The following is a 27303-nucleotide window of genomic DNA, read 5'->3' as shown; positions in this document are numbered from 1 at the left end:
ACCCACAGCCCCCTGAGGCACTGGCGGGGCCCAGCTGCAGCGGGGGGGGCACCGGGGCCGGTGGCGGGGCTGCGGGACCCCCCCGCCGGGAGGGCGGACGGACGCCGCGGGGGCGCAGCCCCGCCCCCGCCCCGCCCCTCGGCCCCGCCCCTAGGCCTCGGCCCCGCCCCTGGCCCCGGCCCCGCCCCTCCGCCCCGGCCAGCCCCTCCGCCCCGGCCCCGCCATGGCGGCGCTGCGGGCGGTGTTGGTGGCCGCGCTGGCCGCGGCACTGGCCCCGGTAGCCCCGGTCCGCGCAGCCCCCGCCGCCGTCCCGCCGCCCCGTAACGTCTCGGTGCTGCTGGAGCCCGGGTCGGGGCGGCTCCGCGTCCTGCCCGGCCGCCACCCCGCCGCCGTTGCCTGGGCCAGCCTGGATGACCGTATCCCCGCCGTCGGGTAGGGGCGCCGGGCGGGGACCGGGGCGGGCGGGGGCCTCGGGGGAGCCGTCCCGGCCATGTCCCACCCGTGTCCCACCCGTGCCCCTGTCCCCCCAGCTGGGCCTTCCTGGAGGTGGCCACCAACGCCTCGTACAGCGACAGCCTGCAGGCCTACGCCGCCGGGCTGGCCGAGGCCGCCGTCTCGGAGCAGGTGAGGGGCGACCCCGCCGCGCCCGGGGGCCCGAGGGGCGCGACCCCCGCCCCGCCGGTGACACCGCGGCCGTGTCCCCCAGCTGATGTACATGCACTGGATGAACACCATGGTGGGCTACTGCGGCCCCTTCAAGTACCAGAGCGAGTACTGCGAGAGGCTGCGCGGCTACCTGGAGGCCAACCTGGGCTGGATGGAGGAGCAGATGGGCAAGGGGGAGGACCCCCAGTACTGGCACCAGGTGAGGGTGGGGGACCCCACCTAGGGGGACCCCCCCTGGGCTAATGGGGGCTTTAATCAAGAAGAAGGGACAGGGCAGCGAGGGATGCCCAAAGTCCTGGCCGGGCTCCAGGCGGGATGACAGGGATGTGGCCGCCGTGGATCCTCCTCTCCTGGGCCACCAGAGGTGACTCATGGCTTGCCCCCCACCAGAGCCTCACGTGCCGCTGTCAGGGGGCACGGTGGGTGGCTCGGGGTGTGTGTCCCCAGCCACTGGTGCTGAGTCACGGCCCCGCTGACAGGCTGACAGTGACCCTTCCCCCAGGGTGACGCTTCCCCCCCTGCCCTGCAGCCGTGCTGGGACCCACCAGCTCTGCTGCGTACCCCGGGGGAAGAGCCCCTCTTCCCCGCAGGAGCTGGGTGCCAGCTCTGTCCCCTGTCCCCGCAGGTGCGCCTGGCCCTGCTGCAGCTGAAGGGGCTGGAGGACAGCTACAACGGGCGCCTGGACTTCCCCCGGGGCAGGTTCACCCTGGCGCCCTTTGGCTTCCTGTAAGCTCCTTCTGGGAGGTGATGCAGGGTGGGGGGTGGTTGCCCCAGGAGTTGGGGTGCTGCTGCGAGGGGCTGTGAGGGCAATTCCTGGATGTCCAGGGACACCTGGTTCTGCTCCTAGTCACCCTCACCCACCTTGTCTGGGCACTTGTCCTCTGCTGCTGGGGCAGGATGGAGCCGAGGCAGGTTCTCCTCCTCCCTAGCACCATGGGCTGGGTGGTGGATCCCCCCCCAAGGCCCGCTGCAGCCCCCTGCCTCAGTTTCCCCAGTACTGTGTTCACCCTTTCCTCCCTGCTCCGGTGCTCCCGGCACCAGCACCTACACTGGGGTCAATGGAGAAACACCCTCCAGACTGGACCGAGAGATGGGACAGAGAACTCTGAGCCAGCTTGGCTCCTGGGCTGGGGTGTCCCCCACCTGATACCTCGTGTCTTGCTTCCCCCCCCAGCCTGCTACAGTTGGGGGGGTGACCTGGAAGACCTGGAGTCTGCCCTGAACCGCTCCTCCCCGCAGCGTGTCCTGGGCTCGGGCTCCTGCTCTGCCCTCCTGAAGCTGCTGCCGGGCCATCGGGATCTCCTGGTCGCCCATGACACCTGGACCTCCTACCAGTCCATGCTGCGCATCATCAAGAAGTACACGCTGCCCTTCCGTGCCTCAGCCAGTGGTGCGTGGGCTGGGCTGGGGGGGCTACGTCTGACACCCCACCTCTGATGCTCCCCTGTTTTTTCATCACCCTCTTCCAGGCAATTCTCAGATCCCCGGGAGCATCCAGGTGTTTTCCTCCTACCCCGGCACCATCTTCTCTGGGGATGATTTCTACATCCTCAGCAGTGGGTTGGTGAGTGGGGTCTGGTCCCCGGGGACCCCTCCCCAGCCCCACTGCCCTCCCCATCGCTCCCCTTCCTGCAGGTAGCGCTGGAAACCACCATCGGGAACAACAACCCGGCGCGGTGGAAGTACCTGGACCCACGGGGCAGCGTCCTGGAGTGGCTGAGGAACATTGTGGCCAACCGCCTGGCCCGCAGCGGTCCCGAGTGGGCTGCCATCTTCCGACGGTTCAACAGTGGCACGTAAGCGGGGTGGGATGGGGTGCGGGAATTTGTCCTGGGAAGGTGGGATCAGGTGGAGGGATGCTCTGCGGGCCAGCAGGGATGGGCCAGGGGAGAGGCTGCCTGCCACAGGGATGCTTTCCCCCTTCTCCCTGCCAGGTACAACAACCAGTGGATGGTAGTGGACTATAACGCCTTCACACCAGGCAGAGCAAACCCGCCTCCAGGACTGCTGACTGTGCTGGAGCAGATCCCGTGAGTGGCCCCATTCCCCGCCCGGCCGAGCATCTCCTCCCCCATCCCCATGGATTTGGGAGAGCCCTGAGGGTCCTGTCCACCGTGGTCCAGTGGGTGGGAGTTGGGTGATGGGGATGCAGATGCAGGTGCACTGCCAGTCCGTGGCTAAAGGCTCTCCCGGGATGCTGATGGGTGGCTGGGGTGGGAACCCAGCGGCAAGGACCCCCAGCAGAGCTGCCCCCTCTTCCCAGCATGTGTCCCCCCCACCATCTCCAGTTGATTTTTGCCGTCTGCTCTGACCGATGCTTTTCCTCCTGGCACAGGGGCCTGGTGGTGGCAGCTGATCAGACGGAGCTGCTGTACCAGCAAGGCTACTGGGCCAGCTACAACCTGCCGTGAGCTCCAGCCCACCCCAGCGTGTGCCCTGTACAGGGGGGCAGCTGATGCTGTCCTTGCCCCCCACTCCACTGGGTGCTGACTCGCTGGGTTCCCCCCCACCCCCAGGTACTTCGAGGAGATCTTCAATGCCAGCGGGAACCCAGAGCTGGTTAAGAAATATGGTGACTGGTTCACCTATGACAAGAACCCACGCGCCCAGATCTTCCGCCGGAACCAGACGCTGGTCCATGACCTGGATTCCATGGTCCGCCTGATGAGGTGGGTGCTGGGGACCCCCCAAACCTGGGTGCTCCCCACGCACCCCCGGGGATCACCCTTGGGGGTGATATTTTCCATCATTATAATTGTATTTTTTTCCCCTGCCTCTTCCGTGACTCTGTCTTGGCCACTTTGCAGGTCCAACAACTACCTGCGGGACCCGCTGTCACGGTGCAGGGGCTGTGACCCCCCCCAGAACGCAGAGAACGCCATCTCCGCCCGCTCTGACCTCAACCCCCCCAACGGCACCTACCCTTTCCCTGCCCTGCGCCAGCGCTGCCACGGCGGCACCGACATGAAGGTGGGGGAGCCAGGGCGGCCCTGGAGGGGCTGGGGGGAGCTGGAGGGTCCCCCTTTGGGGGTGCCACCCTTCTGGCAGCTCCCCCCAGGCTGTGTTGCCCCTTCCCCATGCTGACTTGTACTTTTTTTTTTTTTCTCCTCCCTCCCACCCTCCCACCAGGTCACCTCCTCAGGCATGGCCCCCGCCTTCGGGCTGGTGGCCGCCAGCGGTCCTGCCTGGGATGACGTGCCCCCCTTCCGTTGGAGCGCATCCCCATGCAGCACCCTGCTGCACATGGGCCACCCTGACCTCTGGACTTTCCCCCCCATCAAGGTCCGCTGGGACTGAGCGGGTGCCACCGTCCATCTGCAGGCGTCTGTCCTGCTTGGGAGGGATCCCTTATGGGGGGAGCAGCTGGGGGATCGCAGTGCTACCCACTCTCCCCTATCACCCTGGCTTTGGGTGCAAGGGGGGTCCTCTGATCCCCTGGCTCTTCCAGCTTCTGCCTCTTGCCACCGCATCCCTGCGTGCTGGGCGTGCTGCGCAGGGGGCTGTGCCCCCTCCCCCTCAAGGGGCTCCGGCCCTGGGACGCTTCCCTGCCTTCCCTGCGTGCTGACATCTGGTTCGGGGGGCTCTTCCCAGAGAAGGGGCGGTCCTGCGAGGCTGGGGCTCGCCTGCAGGGCGGAGGGGAGTTGAGCTGGTTTGGCTGTGACAAATAAAGCAGTGTGTGTCTGTGCAGCAGGGGTGGTGGCTGTGCTTTGTGCTCTGCTGAGATTCTCTGGTGTCTTGTATAGGGGTTGGGCTTATGCAACACCCACCCCGCCACAATTTAACAGGGTGCTCTCTGCTTCTCCACCACTTCCCACCCTGGTTGGGGGGTGTGCAGCCAGGCTGGCTGGGCTCTTTTGGGGTGCAGGCTGTTAAGGTTTCTCTGCTGCTGCATCAGGCTGGGTACCTGGCGTGGGGTAGAGTTGCTGACTTGGGGGAGCCCTGGGTGTGGGCTGGAGCTGGGAGGTCCCACCGCTCACCCCCCCCACCCCCCCCAGGAGAGGGTGACCGTCCTCACCCCTTTTGTCTTCCCCTCCTCTGCCACCTGTGTTTCCCCCAGCCCCAAAACCCCCGTTGCAAAATCCTCTTACCGCAGCTCCCTTGATCCGCTCTGCCTCGTTAAGAATAACGAGGTCATTACTGGGGGATTAATGAGCTGGTGCTCGGCAGCGCTTTGAAGGTGCCAGGTTCCCACCGGGGCTGGGGGCCCCGGGGGCTGTGCAGGACTGAGTTGTGGCAGGTCTGGGCTTTGGGGTGCTGGCACCCCAAAAACCGGGGTGGGTGCTCTGGACAGGATAGGGTGTCCAAAACCTGCGGTGCTTGGGGGGTGGGAACATTGCAGGGCCTGTGCCCGTGTCCCCGTGGTGTGTGGGCTCCCGGTGCAGGGGGTGCTGCTTGGGGGGGTCCCTGTGCCTCAGTTTCCCCGGGTAGGAGGAGGTCACTGTCACCGAGTGATGGGGCAGTGAGGAGGAACAGGTGCATCGATGCCAAGGGTGGGGCACGCTGGAAACGCAGCAGCGGCTGCGTTGCTGCTTTCCTTTTGTTATTTTCTTAAAAGCAGAAAAACAAACAGAAGTGGTTCAGCGTTGCCCCAGCTGCCAGCAGCCCTTGGCTGAGGCTGTGTCACCCAGGGACCGGGACCAGGGCCAGGGGACCTGACAGGGTGACAGTCTGGCATCACCTTCCCTGGGGCAGGGGTGGAGCCAAAGGGGGGTAGAAGGGGGGACAGGGAGGTGGGTGCAGGGTGGAAAGGGACCCTGGAACACCCCAGGGCTGAGCTGGAACGTAGTGCCCCCACCAAGAGGGTCCCTGGCCTCCTCCCTCTGAGCGGGGGGGGGGCTTCTTGCCCTCCTTCCCCAGCCACCAAGGGTCCCCCCTGGGGCCCATTCCTGTCCCATCCCCAGGGAAGCAATTGCAGCCCCTCTGCCCGCTGCAAGATGGGGGTCACCCCGTGGGACCCCAGGGGAGCTGGAACTTGCGTGCCCCCACCTTGGTGCCTCCATTCAAGACATCCTCCTCATCCCCCACATTTCCAGTCCCCCATGTCCCAAAAGCAAGGTGGCTCAGCGCAGAGGCGCCTGCTCTCTGCAGGCAACACTGTGCCTCTGTGCTGACCCTGCCTGTGCTGTGCACTGTTCACTCTGAAGCCTAATGATGGCGTGAGAAGCAGGGAGTTATTTCGTTGCCACCAAAGGCCAACTCCATCGGGAACAGGGCTGCCCTGGAGCCCGTGCCCTGCTCAGTGCCTGTTGTTAGTGGAGCTCTCAGGGGGGGCTTTGCAGCATAATTTGGGTCAGGGGACTGAAATCCTGTATTCTGGGGTCTGTTTTACTGCTGTCTGCCTGTCAGTGGGGCAGAGCCAGAGGGAGTGGGAGGGTTCCCGGTGCACCTTATTTAGCTGTGCCATGCGTGTGCCAGCTTGTGTGCAGCGGCCCCCCCCTTGGGACCCCCATGGAGCCACCACAGAGCGAGACCGAGATGGACTATGTGCCAAAGCAGCCTCTGCTTCCAGATTTCTCAGGCTGGAGGGACAGAGGACTAGTCTACGGCTGCAGGGCAAGGAGCCAGAGTTGGACCTTCCTCCAGATCCCACCTTCCTCCTCCTCGCCTGCTGGGGACAGAGCCAGCCCGTCGGTGCAGAGGTAGGGCATGTGCTGGGGGGACCCTTACCCTGTGGGATGTCACCAGGGCTAGGTGATGAGGAGCCCTGGGCTGTCCCATAGCAAAGGGGAGGTGTCTCTGTCTGCTTTGCCTGGGGGCTGCTGGAGCCTGGGTCTTGGCCAGGCTCTGGCTGAGTCCCTCCGGGCAGCCCCCCTCTCCAAGGGATGCTCATAGGGCACCTTTGCAACTGTGCGGGTATGTGTTGTGTTCCCCTCCCCTGACCCCCCTGCCTGCAGGGTGCCTGGCTTGGCCAGCCAGAGCTGGGGGGGTTCGTCCCAGGGGGTTTACCCAGCTGGCAGGACCAAGCTCCCCTGGGGACATGCACCTCAGAGGGGGGCTCGGGGCTGCCTCAGGGCAGGGGGCTTGGCAGGGCAGGTGTAGGGGTGTTAGGGCTCGTTTGGAAGGCGATGGGGGGTGTCTCGGTTGTCTGATGACGCTTTGCAACGCACAGGCTGCCCTTGCTGCACCCGGGGTTCGGGTCAAAGGGACAAAGTCCTCGGATCCACTGGGATGTGTTTCTGGCTGGACCCGGCCATTGCCGGTGCCTGTGCCCAGCTGGGGGGGCAAACCCTTGGGGACCCCCAAAGTCATTTGGGAGCTGCCTCACCTCTTCTCCACCCTGTCTCCTGGGGCACCCACACCCCATCTCCTGGGCATGCGAAGTCTGCTGGGACTTGGCTGCCGGTGGCTGTCCCTGCTGGGCCACTCAGCACCATGCCCAGGTCCGCGGCAGGGTGCTTTTGGCATCGATCCAGCCCAGCGGCTGGAAAGCCTCACCGGGCACTGAGCAAGCAGCCAGATCCAGGGCAATGTTCAACTCCTGCCCCTCACCCTGCTGTGTGGCTGGACATCGGCACTCAGGACACCAGCACGTCACCTCTCCCTCCTCTGTCCCCCAAACTGCAGGCGAGGAGCTGGGGACGCACAGCGAGGCCCCACGGCACGCCAGGTAATCCCCTCCATGGGGTGGCCCTGGCTGAGTTAGGGGACAGGGCGTGCAGGGGGCACCTGGGGACACCGGGGGCTTGGGGACCAGGAGTTTGGAGGAGGGGGTGGCCCTGCTTGTCCTGTGGCTCTGGCAGGGAGCCCAGGAGTGATGGAAGGGTCCATCACTGCACCCCAGGGCTCTGTGCTGCTTCCTCCAGGAGCCAGGAGGTGGGGACAGCTTTGTCACTTCCGAGGGGCTCCTGTACCCCATACCACCTGACGTGGGCAGCAGGTCTGCAGGGGGGCAACCTGCGGGGAGCAGCCAGTGGCTCCCCCACCTCTCCCTGTCAGAACATCCATCCCCAGGGCCATGGCAGCCCAGCCCAGTGGGGGCAAGAAGCCCTTCCACATCATCTCGCCTGTCTTGGAGAGCCTGCCCCTGTCCAGGGCAGCGGGCACCAAGGTCTTCATGAAGCTGGAGAACATCCAGCCCACAGGTTCCTTCAAGATCCGGGGCATTGGCCACCTCTGCCAGGAGGTAAGCATGGGTACGGCATGGGCAAGCTCATGCCCTTATGGGGGGCATGGTGGGGGGACACAGCCATCCCCTTCCCTCTTTCCCTCTGCCTTGCAGGCTGCCAAGAAGGGCTGCCGCCACTTCGTTTGCTCCTCAGGTGACTGTGCCCCAAGCTGGGGCAGGGGGAGCTGGGGGAGATGCTCATGAGTAATATGGGGGGGTCCGGGGTGCTGAGCCCTGCCTGACCCCCCACTTCCCACAGGGGGGAATGCAGGTCTGGCGGCAGCGTACGCAGCCAAGAAGTTGGGGTTGCCAGTCACCGTTGTGGTCCCCAGCACCACTGGCCCCACCACTGTGCGCAAGCTGGAGGAGCTGGGGGCAGAGGTGGAGGTCTCCGGCCAGGTATCCCCATGGCAGCCCCCTAACACTGGGGTCTGGGGGGACCCAGACCTGCTCTGTGATGCTGGGCACGGGCATGGCAAACCCCATCCCAAAATGTCCCCCTCCTGCATCACCTGTACCCTGGCATCGCAAGTAGAGTGACCCTGGGAACCTCCACCTCAACCCAGTGCCCTGTGTGGGTTCCTGGTGTCCCCCAGCCCTGCAGTGACAAGAGACTCTTCTCTGTGGCATGAGGGCTGGATGTGGCCCTGTTGAGCCCCCATTGCCCCCCCCCCCAGGTGTGGGATGAAGCCAACAAGAGAGCCCTGGAGCTGGCTAAGACTGAGGGCTGGGTCAGCATCCACCCCTTTGACCACGCCTTGGTGTGGTGAGTGCTGCCAGGGCTCAGCTCCTGCCCCCAGTCCCCGTCCCTGGGGTCCAGGCTGGCTCAGGGTGCCCCCAGGCTGCATCCTCCTGTTTCCCTCTCACCCTGCAGGCAGGGTCACGCCAGCCTGGTCCAGGAGCTGAAGGACTCACTGGACACCAAACCGGACGCCATCCTGCTGGCGGTGGGCGGTGGGGGACTGCTGGCAGGTGTTGTGGCCGGCCTGCACCAGGTGGGCTGGCAGGACATCCCCATCATCGCTGCCGAGACCTGGGGGACTCACAGCTTCCACACGGCGCTGGCGGCCGGTCGGCTCGTCTCCCTGCCTGACATCACCAGGTGAGCCAGGCTTTGTGGGAGCGGCTGCGCATGCGATGAGTTGGGGGGGTCTCAGCCCAACTCACTGAAGGGACCTGAGACCACCCCAAGCACCTTCCTCCCGTCCTGCCCCAGCGTGGCCAAGTGCCTGGGAGCCAAGATGGTGGCAGCGCGGGCGCTGGAGTGTGCCCAGGAGTGCCAGGTCATCTCCCAGGTGGTGGAGGACACGGAGGCGGTGCGAGCCGTGGAGCAGTTCCTGGGTGAGCAGGGACAACCCGGGCATGGCAGGGGTGATGGGGGTGCCACCCGGTCTTGGGACTGGCCTGGGAGGTGTTGGGGGGACCCTGGCTCCACAGGTTGGTGATGGGGATAGGGTGGGTGGGTGGCTCAGCGTGTCCCCTGCTGTTGTCCCCGCAGACGATGAGAGGATGCTGGTGCAGCCGGCATGTGGGGCTGCCCTGGCCCTGCTCTACACAGGGCGGCTGCAGCGGCTGCAGCACGAGGGGCGGCTGCGGACCCCGCTGGCATCCGTGGTGGTGGTGGTGTGCGGGGGCAGCAGCATGCAGGTGGCCCAGCTGCAGGCCCTGAAGAGCCAGCTGGGGCTGGAGTGACCCCCACCCTGAGGAAGGGGATATGATGGAGCCTGGCCAGCACCCTCTGCTTGCTTTCCTTCCGAAATAACTAAAATAAAGCCCCGCTGCCTGGTGGACACGGGGCCGGGCTCCTCCCGCAGCCTCTGCCTCAGCACGCAGCATCCATGGAGGGATGGGGAAACTGAGGCACACAGGGCAGACGAGACCAGGGCTCATGCTGCAGGCAGGGATGGAGCGAGGCTCTGCCTGCAGCTCCCCAGCCTGTCCGAGGGCAGGACTGGGGTACACATGTCCCACTCTGCCCCTTGGCCATGCCAGGCATCCTCTTCCATGTCCCCTAACCCTCAGTCCCCTCTCCCCTCCCTCCCCTGCTCCTCCCCAGGCTGTTTGGACTGCAGCTCCCCACCTCAATTAGCAAGCACTCCCTCTCTGACTAATTACTTTGCTACTGTCTTTATACATTATTATACTAATGATTATTAATTATTACAATCTTCTCCCATTCCTGCCGCGCTGTCTGCAGTCAGAAGAGAACAACACACACGGACCAGCTTGTTACGGTGATTTATTGGTGGAGCTCCTTAGCCGTGTTTAACACCCATGGGCTCCAAGGTGCACCGACATGTCTGTGTGTGTGTGTTCCCAATCCCAAAGACCCTGAGATCCCCCTTTTTCCCCCATCCCACTCTTTTTCCTCCCTCTCCTCCAGGCTTTCCTGCTCTCCCCTGTTCCCACTTTCTAGAGCTGCATTTGTTTTTAGCCCTTTGCTGTTGCACCTCCCTGGGGTTTTTTGTGTCTCCCCAACAATATTTCTCCCCCCTTCCTTCCTCCCATCCCCGGGCAATGTGGGGTCTTGCTCCTGCCAGGGCTCTGTGGCCCCAGGTGCTCCCCAGTTCCCCAGCTGAGCCCATGCCCCAAGCATCACCTGGTGATGTCGGGCAGTGGGGACAAGCCTTCTCCTACCCCAAAACACTTCTCAGCCTACTCCTCCCCTTTGGAGCAGAGGGGGCTCAGCCCCCAGGACCAGCTCAGCCCCTGGATCACAGGCATCCCCCAGGAAGCCCTTTCCTCTGGCCAGGTGCCTGCCCTGGGACCCACTGCCAGCACCCCAGGAACACCCTCCCTGCCTTTGGCCCTTTCCCCCTCTCCCCCCCATACGCCCCACTGGCCAGGCCACCTCCCCACATGCTTTCTGGAGGCCAAAACCCCATAAATCAAAACTCTGCTGCTCCATCGTGAGCAATATCTTATGTAAAAAGGTGTTTCCAGGGAGCACCGAAGGCTGGAGAATCCTATTACGAGGCACACTATTAATTATAAGGAGTCAGCCCAACCTACTCCAGCTGTTTTTTATCCCAGGTCCAAAACCTGATTACTTTCCACCTTCTGCAGACCTTCCCCTTCTGAAAAAAAAAAGGGAAAAAGGTCATTAAAAAAAATAGCATTGGTGTTTGCCTAACAGCTTTTGAAAATAAATTTATTCCCAGGACTGATGCTGCTCTGCCGGAGCCCGGGGGGAGCCAGCAGCTGGCGGTGGTGTTTCCCCAGCATGGTCCCACGGGAGGGTAATTGCTGGTGACATGGGCATGACCGTGGGGTTTGGGGTGACTCCCCGGAGCACCCCAACAGGGAGCTTTGCCCCCTCCATGTCTTGACAAGGGAGCACTTGGGGTTTGGGTGTCAGCCGAGGGGATTGGGCTTTGGGTGTCCTGGCAGGAACTTGGGGTGCAGGTTATCTGGGGGATACCCCACTGGGGTGGCATGGCCCCAGCTGCTGGGGGTCACCCTGTAGCGGGAGGCAGGCATGAACCCTGAGTGCCGGTGCCTTCCTGGGACAGCTGAGGTGATGGAGACCCTGACCCCGGCTGCAACGGGGACCGTGGCTGTGATTGGAATCCCCGCCTCGGTTATGATGCTGTACCCTGACCCTGGCTGCAGCAGAGACCCTGACTCCAGCTACAGTGGGGACCCTGGCTGTGATGGGGACCCCAGTCTCTGTTGTGGTGCGGCACCCTGACTCCTGTTGCAATGGGGACCCCATCCCTGGCTGTGGTTAAGGGCAGGGATAACCAAGGGGCTGAACCCAGCTGCTCCCCGCAAGGCCAGCTCTGTGCCCCAGCCCTCTGCGTGACACTGTCCTTTCCGCGGCCATCAGGTCCCTTCTGCCAGTGCCGAGCCACAGGTGAGTGCTTGCCAGGATGAGTAAGCCCAGGGCAGTAACAGCCCCCGGGGCCAGTGAACTGGGGGAAGGTTTGGCTCCAGCACCCATCCCTGCTCAGATGGCTGCTCCCACTGAGCCCCTGCCCCCTGTACAGGAGGTGGCAGCTTGGAGCACACCAGCATCACCCAAAATCCTTCCTGCAGCCTGTCCGCGCCGCCCGCCCCGCCCCCCCCCCCCCCCCCCGGATGCTGGGGAAGGGGTGCCTTGCATTTAGCAGTAATAATAATAATAATAGCCAGTGTTCATCCAGTGAATGACCTTGTGCTCCATTTTTTATAATCCTCGAAATGATGCTGGGAGGGAGTTACTTAACGATACATTGCTCTGTCCTTATAAAAAGCACCTGTCACCTGATAACGCTGATAGCCTGGAAGGGGTGGAGTGGAGCTCCAGGCTGTGCTCCTGCCTCAGTTTCCCCACGTGATGAGAGTCCAGTGCCTTTGTGGTAGCCCCAGCTCTTGGCTGAGGGATCCCTTGAGGCTTGATCTGGCTCATTTTCCACCCCATTATTAATGCCGGTTAATGGTATAGGAAGGATAAATTCCACCACTTGGCTGAACAGAGAAAATATGCAGAGAAGTGGCTGGCTTTTCATAAATCATCAGTGCTCCGTGCTACAACCAAGCCAGGACTTAAAATTCAGGTCAGGAGAGAGGGACTCTCATAAGCCAGCGAGGGAAGGTAATTTATTCTGTTTATATCTTTTTACTGCAAGACAAGGTGGGGAGGGGGAAGAAACTCTGCCATGATTTTGCATTTTAAATATTAGTTCAGAGCTGCAGCCTGCCTTGGACTTTATTTAATTTTGTATCTCAGAAAACAAGAGGGAAAGCAGGAGGCGGCGGGGGGGGGGGGGGGGGGGCTTGGATGCTGGAGCAGATACCCCCCTCCTGCTTGCCCTTGGTGCCCCCCTGGGGCAGATGGGGCAAAAGCTGAGGATGGCATTCAGGGACGCCCACCTTGGTGTCCCCCTCCAGCAGCCCTGCTGCCCCCCTGGCGCTCCTGTGGCTCCCCTGAGGGGAATGCCCTGCCAGCAGCGCTGTGGGTGCCTCTTGGGTGACCTGAGGGAGGTCTTGGGGGGTACACGTGATACCCACCCTCTCACCACCCCAACCCCCATGTGAAAGAAATTATGCACTGGCTTGTCTGCTGTGGGGGAAGGTGCTGAGCCAGGTAATGTGCCCCCACCCACTGCTAGAGAGCTGGGTGATGAGAGGACTGGGGGGGTCCTGGGGTACCGGGTGAGTGATGCAGCAGCATCACCTTGCACAGGGGCCACAGCACCTGTCCTGCCCAGGGGAGCGATGGGGATGGCTCCCCAGACCCCACACAGGGCTGGGGGGTGATGGGGCAACAGGGCAGCCCAGCCAGCATCTCTCGTGGTCTTGTCTTTAAAAAATAAAGTAAAATAAAAAGGGACCAGGTGACCGAACAGTAGGTAACTAAAAAGTTTTTTTATTCACATTGAACAACAAGAGCCATTCACACTAACAGCCTCTGCAAGAGGCAGCGGGGACAGGAAACCCACGGCGCTTTCAGAAAACAACTTTTCTTTCCTTTTCCATTCTCCTTCCTTTCCCCCCACTCTATCCCCTCACCGCCCCTCCCCAGCGCCACCCCCTCCCCGCCTCCAAAATAGAAAAATTGGGAGCCTCCGATGACTAAGGTACAATAAATAATCAGTAAACACAAAAACATACTTTATTTGTTTCTCCTTTATACAAAATAAAGAAACTAGAAGCAAAAACTATAATACATCCTCAAATTGGCGGAGCCTCTGGGAAACGTTGGGGTGGGACTCGGCACGGAGGCTCAGGTCTAATTTCTGCTGCGGTGGTGGTTGGGTTGGTTTTGTTCTGGGTTGTTGGGGTTTTTTGTTGTTGTTCTTGTTTGTTGTTGTATTTTTCCTGTTTCTGCCTTTTTCTGGTGTCTTTTTCCACCGTGTGGGAGCCCAATCTCAGCCAGTCACTGGGGCAGCCCTAGGTCTGCCCTACCCCCCACCCCCATCACCAAAAACCGGGTCCAAACCCACCTTCTCCTTGGGGATAAAATGGGAACAACAAAAACAAGGGCAGGGGAGGGGTTATTCCTGTTATTCCCCATTCCCCCTCACCCCCCGTGATGTGGTAGGGGATAATTAAAAAGGGTGCTAATTAGCAGGGGGGAGCCCTGACCCAGCCTCCCCTCCCCAGGTGCGGTGGGACCTGTGTCCAGGCAAGTTCAGCTTTGGTCCGAGAGGTGGTGGTCCCGATGCCAGTGGGGGGGTTCTCCGGGGCTGGGCATTATTTGTTGCCCCCCCCCCCCCCCCCCCCCCCGCAGTGTTGGGGGGAAGGTGCCAGGAGGGGGAGGTAGAGGGATGGCCCCAAGGTCCCAGGGGGGTTTCTGCAGTGATGGGGAGGGCGGGGGGGATGCAGGGATGCGTTTTGGCATCGGAGAAGGGGTCTTTATCCAGCGACGGTGATGTGATGGGCCCTGGTCCGGAGTGGGGGGGGACACGCGTGGGCTGGGGGAACGTGGGAGTGTTTTCCCCCTCCACACACGCACGCGTGCCCGCGCCAGGCCTACCACACCGCTGCCTCGCTGAGCTCCGGGTTGGGGTGTGAGAGCGCCCCGCTGTAGCCGCTATTGCTGGACATGGAGAAGGGCGGGCTGGGCCCCCCACTGAAGACCTCCCCCGGGATGGGGTGCAGCGAACCGGTCATCCCTGGCTCAGGGCTGGGGGTGTCAGGATGCGAAATCATATCCGTGTACCTTTGGTTTTCTGAGGAGTGGTGTCCGCTTAGGGGGGGCTCCAAGGGTCCCAGAGGTGTGGAGCCAGGTCCTGAGTTCTGAAGGTAGCTGGAGTCGGCCGGGGACTGGGCTTGGGAGGGCGGCCCGTGGGGGAAAAAGTCATAGTTGCCTCCCGGTCCATAGTAGTCACCTTGGTAGTCTGTGGGAGGGGGGAGAAAAGGATGGAGCTCGTGCTCTGGGGCCAAAACCCTTCCAAAATCCCACTGCACCCCTCACCCAGCCCTGTCCTCCCCCCTTGGGCACAAGCATGACCTGGACCAGCATGGCCACCACCTCCAAAATACTCTGCTGGCTCCTGGGGTGCCCTGGAAATCTGAGCCCAGCCTGGGAGAGAAATAAGCCTGTCCGAAGGGCTGTGGCACTCATCACCCTCCCTGCCCGGCTGAGAGGGAGGGGGAACGGGGGGACGGGGGGGATACAGGAGAGCAAGGAGCCCGGGGCTGGGGCAGCTGGGGGGCACATGGGCTCAATTTAATGCTTAGTTAATGGGGAGGGATATATATATATATGGGGAAAAATATATAATGAGGAAAAAATATATATATATAAAATGAGGAGAAAAAATATATAATAGGGAAATGATGTATGTGTTTAGAAACCTGGGAGGGATCTAGAAACTAACTGCGGGGCAGCAAGGGTTGCCTGGAAAGCGCCTCATCAGTGGGGAGGCTTTGAAAATGCAGCTTGAGGCGGGGATGGGGGGGCTGTGCGCGGAGCGGGGGGGCGGCTGAGCCACCCCGCTGCGCCCATCCCCGTCCCGTCGGGGCGGCAGGGGGGCCGGCCCGGCGGCAGTGACCTTCCATATGCTGCGGGCCCGGGAGGTAATTGGAACAAATGCGGCCTGAAAGGGGCACAAAAGCCCCGCAGCTGGGGCTTTGTTCGGGAGAGGGGCTGCCACGGTGCCCGGCGGGGGGGTGGCGGGGGGTGCGTGGACGTGTCTGCGGGTGCGTGGACACGTGTGCATATGGTGGTGAGTGTGTGTGTGTGCATGGGGATGCACATCTGTGCACGGGCGTGTGCGTTGCACGGCTGTGGGGGTGCACATGCATGGGCACGCATGGCTGTCTGTGGGGGGGTGCACACGCGTGGGCGTGCACAGCTGTTCTGCGTGGGGATGCACACGTGTGGGCGTGCATGCACGGATGCCTTGGCATGTGTGGCGTGGGCTGGGATGCTGCAGCGGCCGCATGCCCGTCCCCATCCCCTCGGGACCTGGATGGCTCAGCTCCCCGCGGTGGGGGATTCGGGGAGGCAAATTGGAGGGCAAAGGGGAAAAAACCGGGGAGAAGCAGGAGAAGGGAGGAACAAAGGGAAAGGGGAAGAGGGATCGAAGGAGTAGGGGGGCAGGGTCCCCGCGGACCGTCCCTCACCTCCATAGTATGTGTAGGGCGTCGAGCCGAGCATCTCGGACTCATCGAGGCGGCCACCGAGGGGCCGCATCCTGCGCGGGCTGCGGAAGAAGGCGTGCCGGCGGGCGCCCAGTGCGCTCAGCTGCTTCATCCGCCGCTCCTTGGACCGGCGGTTCTGGAACCAGACCTGCAGCCAGGCTGGCATCAGAGCCCATCTGGGATGGGGGTACCGGGGACCACTCTGGGTAAGGGACCTCCCCTCCCCAAATTCGGCTGGGGGTGGCTGGGGAAAGGAATGGAAACCTTGCGCCCGCCTGGGAAGGGGATAGGTTTTCCCACCTCTGGGTGGTTTTTAATGGCCTCTCCCTCCTATTGCCAGTAACCCCAAATGGTGTGTGGGGGACAGGAGACACACCAAATAACCAGGCTTAATAAAATCCTGTCCCCCTGGCTGCATCCCTCTGTGCGCATCATCAGCCTGTCTGTCCCTACAGGGAGAGGGCAGCCAGAACATACAGGAGGGGGAATTTTCCCATATGGGTGGGGGGAAGGGGGGAAAAGAGGGAGGGAAAAGGGGGGGAGGAACTCTGGAGCATGGCAGAAGCAGGCAGAAAGCGGGGAGCAGGGAGATGAGCACCTGCTGTGGCAGGCAGGGAGTCGGATGAAAAGCCGGCTGGTGAGGATGGGGATAAAAGGGAAGGGGACCCGTGGTGCCTCTACAGAGCATCGCCTCATCCGAACCGCCCGGCCTCAGCCCATGCACACCTTTCCTGCAGCCTGGTGGGGTGTCTGGATTATTGCCCCGCACCCTCTTCCCCGTGTCCCCTGGGAATGGGGCAGCTCTGGGGAATGAGCACATCACACTCCTCCGGGGACTTCTGCTCCCTTCTGCCAGGAGCCGGGAATCACAGCTCTGCTACCGGCAAAGCCGGAGAGTCCTCCTCTATTAATGCCTCTATTAAAGCCCATTAATCCCTACATTTCCGCAGGGATTTTCTTCATGGGGGCAGTGCGGTAAGAAAGTGCCAGGCTGCCTGCAGCGCGCAATGGCTTCTCCTTGCTTTCACAAGGCTGGAGCATCCATCTCCCGGGCATGCCGGGGGTCCTGTTTGGCCCCAGGGAAACCAAGCCAGTGAGGCCACGGAGGAGCCCAGCCGGCTCGGTTTGGGGGCTAGTTTTCATCCCTTCCCATGGGGTGGGTGTATTAAAGCACAGGATGGGGGGGGGGCACCCCTAACCCACGGGAGCGCAGAGAGGGTGCAAGGCTGGGCCTGGGGTGACACTGGCAAGGGACGGATGGGGTTTGCCTGTCGCAGTTTCCCCAGCTCGTGGGACCACCCTCAGTGTCCCAACCCCTTCCCAGCACCTGGGGGAGATCATCATGGCCTTGAACTATCTGGGCTCCCACCAGCACCCCTTCTCCTTCCCTCCCCACATGGGTCCTTTCCCTGTCTCTGCTCTCTGCGAGAGGAAATTGTCCCATGAAGCTCTGATGTCACAGGAACATTGGTCTGCGGTGGGAATGACATCACTGGCCAGCCCCGTGACATCATGCCGTCAGGTGAGGAGGGCTGGCGGGGTGGGGGAGACGACTGGGATGGTGGGCTGGGGCTGCCCTACCTGGATGACTCTCATGTTGAGGCCAGTCTCCTGGGCCAGCTGCTCCCGGATGTGGCGGGTGGGCTTGGGGGTGGCAGCGAAGGCAGCTTTGAGGGTCTCCAGCTGCTTGGCTTTAATGGTGGTGCGAGGCCCCCTCCGCTTGGTGCCCGAGTTCTGCTCCTCGTTCTCATTGTTGGTGGTCTCCTTGTCCGAGGAGGTCGAGTTGTCCGTCTCCTTGGTGTCGTCCTGCATGGGGTCCTGGAGATCCGGGGACAAACTCCTGTCTGTACATGAGGACACTGTAAAGGAGACCCAGAGAGGAAAGGGGGGGCGGGCGGATGACTTAGGGGAGAGATCAACCCCCCTCTCCTCTGCCGTCCCCAGCCCACCCGGCCCGGCTGCTTTCCAGGAGAGGGGTTGGGGGGTGCTGGAGAGCAGCAAGGGATGCAGATCGCCTCTGCCCCCCTGGTACCCCTAAAGCATCACCCCTGCAACATCATGTGGAGGTCCAGGCAAGTGCTGCCCGATCCAGCCCTGCATCCTGTGTAGTGCCGGCTGGGGGGGAGCTGGGGAGGGGGAGATCCCCCAGGCCCACTGCAGCCCCTGGCGCTCCCCCTCTCCCCCCCACCCGTGTCTTTCACGCTGGGAAGTGGGGCGCGCCGCTGGGAAAAATGCAACCGGTCCCTGTCGGGGTTGGGGGGGGTCCCCAGTCACTGCCTTGAGCCTGGCTCACCCCTCCCCCAGCCACCCCACCCCGCGGTGGCCCCTGATGCCAGCACCCCCCCAAGGCCAAGCTCTACTCGCCTCGCTCACAGCAGCGGCCCCACTGACTGGCGTGGCAGGATCCGGCCCCGGGTGCTGGACGGAGAGAGAGCCCACGGAAGGGGGTGAGCACAGGCGCCTGGCATGGCTGGGACAGCAGGAGTGGGCCTGATCCTGCTGTCCTGACGCAGAGACAGCTTCCAAGGAAGTCAAATGGGAGCTTTGCCTCTGGGTGAAAGGAGGCGAAGGATCAGGCCCGCGGCGCGGGGGGACCGGGCACATTCGCAGCGGGGGGCTCCGGGGTGGGGGTGTCCTCATTTCCCACCGCCCCACATCCCCGCTGCCATAGGGGCAGGAGCCGAGGGGGGCGAGGAAGCGATGCTGCGGGGCTGCCGAGGTACCGCTCATCCCACGCGTGTCCGCATCCCGCGTGCAGATGGGGTCAACAGAAGCTTCCACCCGCTTTGGAGGCTTTCACCCCCAATCCCTCCCACCCCCCGCGGGTTACGGGGGGCTGGGCTGGCTGCGGGGTGCAGCCCCTCACCCCACAAAGCCAAACCTCCTTCCCGGCGCAGCGGGAGGTACCGGCAGCGGCAGGGATGCGGCCCCGGGCGATGCGGCAGGCTGCGCCGCTCGTACCTGAGTTGAGGCTGCCTTCCTTCAAACTGGGAGAGTTCAAATAATCCTCTTTGCAAACAAATTTGTTTTCGTCTATGATATAGAGTTCCTCGCCCGTGGAGAGCTGCTTGTTGCAGACCATGCAGGTGAAACAGTTCAGGTGAAAGACTTTATTCCGGGCTTTCCGGACGAGGTCGCTGGGGGAGATGCCCTGGGAGCAGCCGGCGCATTTGGTACCAAACCTCCTGGAGAGGGAGAGAGAAGCGAGAGCTGGGAGCCCCGGCGGCGCTGGGCTCCCGATCCGCTCTCCTCAAAATCCCACCGCCGGAGCCCGATCCTGCAGCACCCCTCGCTGGGAGATCTGGGGGAGCAAGCGGTTCGCCCCTCTGCCCCTGTGGGACGAGGACGAGGAGAGCCTTCATCCCCGCGCAGCCCCGCTCGCAGGTGCGGGGTGGGCTGCGGAGAGAGCTCGGGTTTGGGGTGGCCCCACCCGGGGGGACACCCACACATGAGCATCCTCCACCGGATTTAGCCCCAGAAGAGCCGAAGGGGAGGGGAGGGCGGCGGGGGTTCCCCTCCACGCTCCGCGAGGGGAGATTTCGTTTCAGCCCGATGCCTCCCGGGCGGGGAACGGGGGGATCGGCTCTGCCCGGTGCCGGCCTGAAAATCCGAGAGAGAAAATGGGGCTAATTAGGGCCAGAGAGACGGGGGCACCGCGCATCCAGAACGGCGGCGGAGGGGGCTCCGCTCCCCGGAGCATCCCGGGGTCCCCGGCCCGGCGCTGGCACCGTCCCTCTCTGCCGGGGGCTTTTTTCCTGGTCGGGAACAGGGCTTTGGAAATCTCCGATATTCCTTCCCTTCGCTGGAGGCATAGGTTTTATGTTTTGGTTTTTTTTCTCCAGGAGATGCCCCTTTTTAAAAAAAATTAAAAAAAAAAAAATAATTCCAGGGAATCCGAATCGGCTGAAAACGACGTCCTCGAGGGGAAAATAAAAAAAACAAAACCAAAACCTAACCAAACAAAAAAACCCACAAAAAAAAAAACCCACACAAAAAAAACCCAAAACCACAAACAAACCCTAAAAGCTCTCAAAGCCCCAAACAAACAAAAAACCCACAAACACATTAAAAATTTGCCCCCAGAACCCTGGAGCGGGGGCTGCCGCTGCCGCGTCCCTGGGGGAGCTGGGGGCTGCCAGGCCGCGGGGTGCCCACTCAGGGTCCCCCCGTTTTCCCCTCCGGTGGCGGCAGAGCTTCTGCCTCCCTGGCTGCTCCCCGTGACGTTGATGTAGTGAGAGCATTAGGAGTCATAAGTCATCGCCCCCCCTTCCCATCCCGGCCTCTAATTTCCTCAGTGGCACCTTATCGCAGTCATTAGGGGCGTTTAAGTAGCGGCGGAGCGTGGGGCCTCGCCGGGGGCGGGGGGGGGGGGGGGGGGGGGGGGGGGCGGGGGGGGGGGGGGGGGGGGGCCGAGGTTTTGGCCATCGTCTTCACCGGGGCCTGCGGTCCCGGGAGGGGATGAGAAGCGCCAGGCCGGGCCCCCGGGGAGGCCGGGGACACGGCTGCCGTCGCGATGCCCACCGGGGCCTGCCGCGACGGGGCGGGCGGCGGCACGGGCGGAGCGGGGCCCGGTGCTGATGGAGGCAAGGTCATGGGGAGACTGCGGGGGGGCACAGCCTCGCCGCCCCCACCTCAGGCTGTAGCAGCGGCCGTAGTGCTGCCGCCGCACCCCCAACCGCTACCCGTCCCCCCCCCCCGCGGGCTTCCCCGGCTCGGGGGGCTGCTTTCTCGCTGGGGCAGGCTCGGTGTGGATCCCTGGCAGAGAGGGCTGGGCGGGGAGCGGGGACCCCCAAGCTCCCCCAAAGCTCGGGGGGAGACCCCAGGGAGGCAGCGGAGGCCGGGCGCGGTGTGAGCCTCCGCACCCTCTGGTCCCCGCTGGCGGGGCTGGGGGGAGACTCACCTGAAAAAGTCGTTTTTGCAGTAGAGTTTGCCTTCCCTGGAGAAGCATTTCTCGGTCAGGTTGCACTTGCACTCACAGCACTGGACGCATTTGATGTGCCATGCCCTGTCCAAGACGTTCAGCAGGAACCGGTCCAAAATCGGCCTCTCGCAGCCCGCACAATGCACCATCATAACCTCCGCCGGGCGATGGAGACGCGCAAACGAGAAGTCAGCCCCGCGCCGGCACACGGCGGCGGCTCAAAAATGCAGGAAAAAAAATTATAATAATAAAATAAAATATTAAAAAAAAATAGAAGAGGGAATAAAGAAAAATTCAGGAGAGGGGAGCGGAGCGGCTGTCAAGTTCTTCCCCCTCTTCTCTCCGGAGCCTCGGCGGCGGCAGGGAAAAAACGATGCCCCCCCAAAAAAATATCCAAGCCACCCCCGAGAAATAATAATAATAATAATAATAATAAAAAAAACACCAGATCCCGCCCCGGTCCCTCCGGAGTGCCCCGGGAGCCGGCGGAGCGGCGGCCGCGCTGCTGGCGGGCTCTGCGGCAGCGGGCGCGGCGGGAGGGGTGCATGAACCCCCCCCCTGCAGCCGGCAGCCCCGGTGCCTCGCTGTGCTCCGCCGCCGCCGCGCCGCCACTCTCATGCTGTCCCCATCGCCAGCTTTGTCCCCCGCCTTAGTAATTCGCGCATCCTTATTCAGATTTGGTGACGTAGAGGCCCGCGTCGCCCCGGCTGCGGCCAATGGGAGGGCGGTAACCATGGCAACCTCTTAATTTATAGCATATCTAAATTGGCTCCAGCCTTGTGCTTGGCACAGAGGGAAAAAAACAACGCGCCTCTATTGTTGAGGGTGGCTTGTACCTGTGCCGCGAAGTGAGTATGCACCTGGCTGGGGGGCCGGGGGGGGAGGACACGCTGCAAAAAAACCCTCTTTCTCACCAATTCTCCTTTTTTTTTTTTTTTTTTCTTTTAAAGGGATGCTCGGGGAGGGTCGTGGGGATCCCGAGTTGGGCTGGGGAAGTGTCACCTGGGGCTGGGGTTGGGGTTTGTATTTTTTTTGCTCGAGGGGGAGAGATGCTTTTGTCTGGAAGAGCAACAAGCGGGAAAAGGAGGGGGGGGAGGTGGATTTTAGGGGGGGCGGGGAAGGGGAGGGGGCCGGGGCCGTGGGGAGGGCCGGCTTCTCCGCGCAGAGTGGCGGGATAAAAAGTTCCGCCAGCAGCGCTCTGCGCGGAGGTATGCGGCCCCCCCGGCCCCCCGCCACCCCCGGCCTTTGTCCCCTGGGCCTGCCGCCTTCCCGCCCCTTCCCCGCTCCGCGTTAAGTCGCTGGCAACCCCCGGGGGGACAGGGCAGGGGGCGGCCCGGGGGGGCGGCGGGCGCTGCCCCCTCGGACACTGTTTTTTCTGCTTAATTCCAGGTGTGGCGGAGCTGTAAATCGCCGGCTGGCCGTGCGGGAGGGGACGCGGTGCAGGATTGGACCCGGCGCTTGGGGGTTACGGGGGGAGTATCCATTTGGGGCCGGGGGGCGGCCCCGCCGCCTTTCCCTCCGTTTCCCCGGGATTTGGGGAGGGATGGGGCGGCCCTGGGGTCCGGCCATGCGGGGAGGAGGGGGAAGGCGACGGGGCAGGTGAAGGCCGGCCCTCTCCTCCCCTTCCCCGTCCGTTTCCCCAGCCAAAAATCTCTAAATTTATTTATATTTTTTTTTCCCCGCTCCGGGGGAGAAGGGCTCGGGCAAAGCCCGCTCGGGCCCAGCAGCCGCGGAGCATCCCGCCGCCGCGGAGATCCTGCTGCTGGCTCCGCACCGGGGTGCCGAAACCCGGTATAGCGGCGAACCCCGACACCGCGGCGGTACGGGGCATCGGCGGGGAAGCGGGGGAGGTTTCGTGTGTGCCCTTGGGTGAGGGTGTTTGCGGAAAGAGCGAGGATCGAAATAAGAAAATACAGGTAGAAGATACTAGGGGGAAAGAGAAAGAAAAAGGAAATAAAGACGAACAGAGAAGGAAAGAGAGAAAACGCTCCCGGGGGAAAAAAAAGACGGAGAAGGAAAAGGGAAAAGAGAGAGAAAGGGAGGAAGAAAATTAAATTAAGGGAAACGAAAAAAAGGAAGGAAAGAAGGAGAGGCAGAAGGAAAAACGAAAGAAAAATGAAGAAAAAATCAGAAAAGGAAAAAGAGGGAAAGAAAGAAGGAATGAACGAACGAAGGAAAAAATAAATAAAAATAAAGAAAGGAAGAAAGAAGACGAAGGGAAAAAAGGGAAGAGGAAAAATGAACGGAGGACAGAAATTAAAAGAAAGAAATAACGGCGAGAACGAAAAAGAAAGCGCGAAAGAAAAGCGCCAAAGCGAGCGAGCAAGAAAGAGGAGGGAAAAGAAAGCAGACAAAGACAGAAGTAAAAAAGAAAAGGAAAAGAGAAGGAAAGGAATAAAACAGGCGGTAAGGTAAAAAGGGAAGAAAGGCGAAGGAGAGGGAAGCAAAGGGAAGAGGCGCGGGGCGCCGGCCGCGCTCACCCCGCGTTCCTGGGAGCTGCTCTGGCTTTTCTGGGAATTCTGGAGCCGCGGAGCCGTGCGGAGCGGGGCCCTGCCGGCGGCCGAGGCTTCGCCGCTCGGGGCCGGGTCCGAGGGCAGCGGAACAGGGCCCGGGGGCAGAGGGGGCACCGGGGCAGGGTGGGCTCCCGGTCCCGCCGCCGCGGGGATCTCCCACCGCCCCGCACCGAGGAGAAAACCCGGCGGCTTAACCACCCACCCGCGGGTGTTTCGAGGGGTGCGTGGACACCCTCCCACCAGCCGTGACAGCAAGCGGGTGCGCACACGGAGCCCCTCCGCAGGCACACGCGTGGCCGCTGCCCGGCACGGCAGGCTTGTCATGCCCACCGCGAGCCGCGGGCGCGGGGGGCGGCCGGGGCGGCCCCGCTAAGCCCCAGCGGCGGGGGCAGAAAGCGACGGGGGTGGGGGGGGACGCGGCGGGCGTGTGCCACGGGCCCCCGCCGTAACGGGCCCCTATAGATGGTGGTATGGATAATGTGGTACGTATGGATAACCGGTGCCGCTCCAGCGAAGGCCGGGGGAGCGGTACCCACGCGTTTGCTTGCGCCCACGCACACCCCTGGGGTCCTCGCTACCGCCGGTGTTCCCCCAGCCCGCCCCGCTGCCGGGACCCCCCCGCTGTCCCAGGAGGGCCCGGCAGGGGCGGGAAGGGGATGCCGGGGGGTCCCGCTGCCCGGCCTGGCTCTCTTTTTCGTTTGAAAGTAAAGGAATAAAGCCAAGGGGAAGGAAAAAAAAGGAAAAGAAGAAAAGAAAAAAAAAGAAAAAAATAAAAGCAGACACCCCCCAGCCCACCCCATCAGCCACATTCCCCTATGGTAACAGATGGTAATTCAGGCCCCATAATATCCGCCTATATGTAACTAATAAACCTATTGTGTTTTAACAGGGTAATGCACGGAGAAGCAGCGTCGCTTATACAAGATGTTGATGGAATTTACTATATAAAAAAAAAAATCCCCTTTCAAGAATAAAGTGTATCAACTAACAACACAACAGACGGCAGAGGGATAAGTGAAACAGACAAAAGACAAACAAGATAATAATCTGTTTCCAATCAGTTAAGCCCTGTAGAATTTGTAACACGCGGTTTGCATATTCCCCCTGTGTTTTGTAATTAATTATCTATCTGTTAGGATGCTCCGCCGCCGACTTTGTTGATATTTCCAACTATTTTTGGTTGTAGACGGCGGTCACGCCAGGGAGCGCGGAGCGGGGCCGGGCTCCGCGGCTCTGCCCGGCCCGGGGCAGCCGAGTCTAGGTGCGGTGGGAGGCGGCGGCTCCGCACCTCTCCGCGCTCCTCCGCGGGGATGCTGCCGGCGGGAGCGCGTCGGGGGGCGGGCGAGGCTTCTCCTGCCCGCGTTCCCCTCCTTTCCCCTGGTAAGAGGGGGGACGGTGCAGGTTTTAACATTAAACAAACCCAGCAAGCATCTCCTCGCCGGGCCATAGGCGTTTCTGAGTGACTGCGTTACAAATTGTAAATTTAAATAGCTCACAGGATTCATTACCTCCCGCGTCTGATTTCACCCAGCCGTGAAAAATTGTCCTGGTGTACCACTGAGAAAGGGTTTGCTGCAAAGAGCCACAGCCTAATCACCAGCTTTCTCTCTCCAACAAAAGTGTAATTATTTTGTTTTGGGTGTAAATATAACCCACGGTTCAAAAAAAAAAAAAAAAAAGGAGGAAAAAAAAGAAAAGAAAAAGATAAACCTCCAGCAGCGTCTGAATGCATTACAGGGCCGTTTAAAAAGATCCGTCCTAAATTAATACCAAGGTTAAAAGGGGAAGGCAGCTGGGACATGGAAATTTCCGTATGGGGGGCGAGGTGCGTGTGATTGTTTGTGCGAGTGTGCGTGTTCACACAACCAGCAAACAATGCTGCACCCCCGCCCCGCGGAGCCCCACGCAGCCCCCACGGTGCCACCAGGGCTCTCCCCTCCGCGACCCCCCGCTCCTTCCCCCCGCCCGGCAAGGGGACCCCAAGGAAGGGGCAGGGTCCTGGTCTCTCTCTCCCCCGGTGCTGGGGACAGGGGATGCCCCAGACCGGCCCGGGTGGCTCTTTGCTCCCCGCGGGTGTTTCTGTAAACGCCGAGGGGGCGCGTTGGTGAAAAAGAAAACAAACAAACAAACACCCCCAACCCCACCGCGGCCCACATGCAAACGAAGAACCGGGGGATTTTTATTTTTCTTTATCGCCCTTTTTTTATTTTTAACGAATTTTTGGTTTCCTTCCCTCCGAGCTCCAGCCCGGGGTTTCGGAGGAAGAAACCGCACAAAACGAAAGGCGATGCCGGCGCCGCAGCAGGGTGAAGCCCCGGGAGAGGCGGAACGGCTGCGGGCGCGGGCTCGGGCTCGGCTGAGGTGGTCTAAAGGGGGGGTGGGGTGGGGGGGGTGAAGAAAAACAAAAGAAAACCAAACGGCCAAAAAAAATCCCAAACCCAACCAAAAAAAAAAAAAATCACAAACCAAACCGATAACACAAAAAAAATAAATAAATCAGGCGAGGAGTAGCGCGGCTCGGCGGTGTGAGAGCGTCCTCGCGGAGCGCCCCGACGGCCCCGGGCTGGGCTGCTGGGGCGGGGGCTGGGGGGCCCGGGGCGCCCGGCTTTGAAGGCGACCAGCACCGACTGAGGTGCTGCTTCTCCCAGCTCCCCTCACCCTTTCCTCAGCACTTCTCCCCCCTGCCCTCCCCACAGCCGTTTTAATCAGTTCTTTTTTTTTTTCCGTGGGAGGCGGTAATTGGCGAAGCTTTAATTGCAGTGTCCCACCCAGAGTACCTCCTAGCTCCGGTACGATCCCAGGGCCCCGTTCCCATCGCCCCGACGGTTCCCCGGGGCTAACCCTCTCCCTTTCCCCGGGCTGGTGGCCCCGCGGCTGCCGCTCCCCGCGAAGCCGAATCGCGGGTGGGCAAAGCCTGGCTGTGAGCAGCGTGTGTTGCAATAAACGAACCGGGAGAGAGCCAAACCCAGAGCTTCGGAAACTTATTGACTTAAGGGGGATGCGGCGAAGAACTCGCTCCAAATTTCCTCGGGTGATCCCCGGTCCGCTACAACCTCCCGTCGATGCGACCGCCCCCCCGGAGGGGCTGCTCGAGCCGTTCCCACCCGCTCCCCCCACCGCCTTCTCGCTAATGAGCGTGTGTGTTGACACGGTGAGGCGATGCCCCCGTTTGCCTTTGTTTGGGAGGTGTGAAAGAGGGAATCTGCATGAGAAAAGCCGGCGGCAACCGCGGAGCTCCGCATAGCAGCGGCGGGACGGAGCGAGCCGGTGCGTGGGGAGTCCGCCCTGGCGGGGCAGAAGCCCCCGGAGCGGGGGAGGGAGGGGGATGGACAGGACGCGGGGGACGGGATGGGGATGCGGGGGGGCAGAGCAGAAGCTGGGGGCTGTGGTGCTGTTTGCAAGGCAGAGAGGGGAAGGGAGCTCGTCCCGGTGGTCCCGTCGGGGGTCGGGGCTGCGCAGGGCGCTGTCAGGGTTTTTACCCCCCTGCACCCCCCGTACACGGCAACCCCAAGACTGTCGGGGCCCCCCCGCTCCTTCCCCTTCCCTTGGATTTTCTTGGGAAATAGGGAGGGGGGAGCATGCGGCCCGCACCTGCTGGCGGGATGAGGGGCCGGGTTACAGCGCTCCCACCTTCCTGATAATGGGCACCGTGGGGCGACTTGAGGGGGGGCACACAGGGGTGGGCTGACAGCGCCCCAAAGCCACGCGTGCCGCGGAGTCAAGGGGGCCAGTGAGGGCGGCGAGGGCCAGCTCCGGCTTGGAGGGCGGTTTGCCGGGGCTGGCGGCGGCGGGAAGAGGCGCAGGGCCGCTGCCCTTCCCCTCCCGCATCGCGGATGGGCGCGGAGCCTCGCTCCGGGACGGATCCGACACCGGTGCCCTTGGCAGGGCTGAGCCCCGGGGTGCAGGAGCCCCGCCGGGGTCCCGGCCCCGAGCCGCGCCAAGTCTCGCCGGCCCCCCCGAGCCCTGCCTGGTCCCGGCCCCCCCGTGTCCCCCGGCCCCCCCGTGTCCCCCGGCCCCCCCGTGTC

The 27303-nt window shown here is 62.4% G+C and overlaps 3 protein-coding genes across 9 annotated transcripts; 2 read left to right on the top strand and 1 right to left on the bottom strand.

The window, feature by feature from the left end:
- The first annotated feature begins 195 nt into the window (after positions 1–195).
- On the top strand, positions 196–4353 carry PLBD2 (phospholipase B domain containing 2). The gene is given in 13 exon segments (XM_037388863.1): positions 196–432; positions 531–624; positions 707–865; positions 1292–1392; positions 1841–1853; positions 1855–2056; positions 2136–2230; positions 2302–2462; positions 2601–2696; positions 3002–3073; positions 3183–3335; positions 3474–3636; positions 3796–4353. Coding segments are annotated over 13 exon segments (1686 nt in total). The 5' UTR covers positions 196–223; the 3' UTR covers positions 3964–4353.
- A 1806-nt stretch (positions 4354–6159) lies between these two features.
- On the top strand, positions 6160–9584 carry SDSL (serine dehydratase like). 7 transcript variants are annotated; one of them, XM_037389085.1, is made up of 9 exons: positions 6160–6305; positions 6776–7273; positions 7618–7789; positions 7886–7925; positions 8031–8170; positions 8449–8537; positions 8646–8873; positions 8988–9112; positions 9270–9584. In XM_037389085.1, the coding sequence occupies exons 2-9, from the start codon at positions 7134–7136 to the stop codon at positions 9461–9463; spliced, it is 1128 nt and encodes a 375-aa protein (XP_037244982.1). In that variant the 5' UTR covers positions 6160–6305; positions 6776–7133; the 3' UTR covers positions 9464–9584. The 7 variants fall into 7 exon arrangements, with proteins under 7 accessions (XP_037244982.1, XP_037244892.1, XP_037245384.1 ...); XM_037388995.1 differs by having other exon boundaries at positions 7603–7789; XM_037389487.1 differs by lacking the exon at positions 6776–7273.
- A 4643-nt stretch (positions 9585–14227) lies between these two features.
- Positions 14228–20917, bottom strand: LHX5 (LIM homeobox 5). The gene is made up of 5 exons (XM_037401523.1): positions 20745–20917; positions 18806–19029; positions 17426–17703; positions 15827–15992; positions 14228–14595 (listed from the first exon to the last, which is right to left on the bottom strand). The coding sequence occupies exons 1-5, from the start codon at positions 20915–20917 to the stop codon at positions 14228–14230; spliced, it is 1209 nt and encodes a 402-aa protein (XP_037257420.1).
- Positions 20918–27303: the final 6386 nt, after the last annotated feature.

The sequence above is a fragment of the Falco rusticolus genome, chromosome 1, assembly GCF_015220075.1.
Source record: "Falco rusticolus isolate bFalRus1 chromosome 1, bFalRus1.pri, whole genome shotgun sequence".
Taxonomy (NCBI): Eukaryota; Metazoa; Chordata; class Aves; order Falconiformes; family Falconidae; genus Falco; species Falco rusticolus.
Note: the sequence above shows the minus strand (reverse complement) of the source record. Positions and strands in the feature narration are given on the sequence as shown.

Bases quoted from the DNA above. Each gene is read 5' to 3' on its own strand.
- SDSL (XM_037388995.1), top strand. From the start codon at position 7,134: ATGTTCAACTCCTGCCCCTCACCCTGCTGTGTGGCTGGACATCGGCAC. The intron at 7,790-7,885 runs GTAAGCATGGGT...TCTGCCTTGCAG, and splicing joins TTGGCCACCTCTGCCAGGAG to GCTGCCAAGAAGGGCTGCCG. The intron at 7,926-8,030 runs GTGACTGTGCCC...CACTTCCCACAG, and splicing joins CCACTTCGTTTGCTCCTCAG to GGGGGAATGCAGGTCTGGCG.
- LHX5 (XM_037401523.1), bottom strand. From the start codon at position 20,917: ATGATGGTGCATTGTGCGGGCTGCGAGAGGCCGATTTTGGACCGGTTC. The intron at 19,030-20,744 runs GTGAGTCTCCCC...CTCCCTCTCCAG, and splicing joins TGCAAAAACGACTTTTTCAG to GAGGTTTGGTACCAAATGCG. The intron at 17,704-18,805 runs GTACGAGCGGCG...TCTCCTTTACAG, and splicing joins GGAAGGCAGCCTCAACTCAG to TGTCCTCATGTACAGACAGG.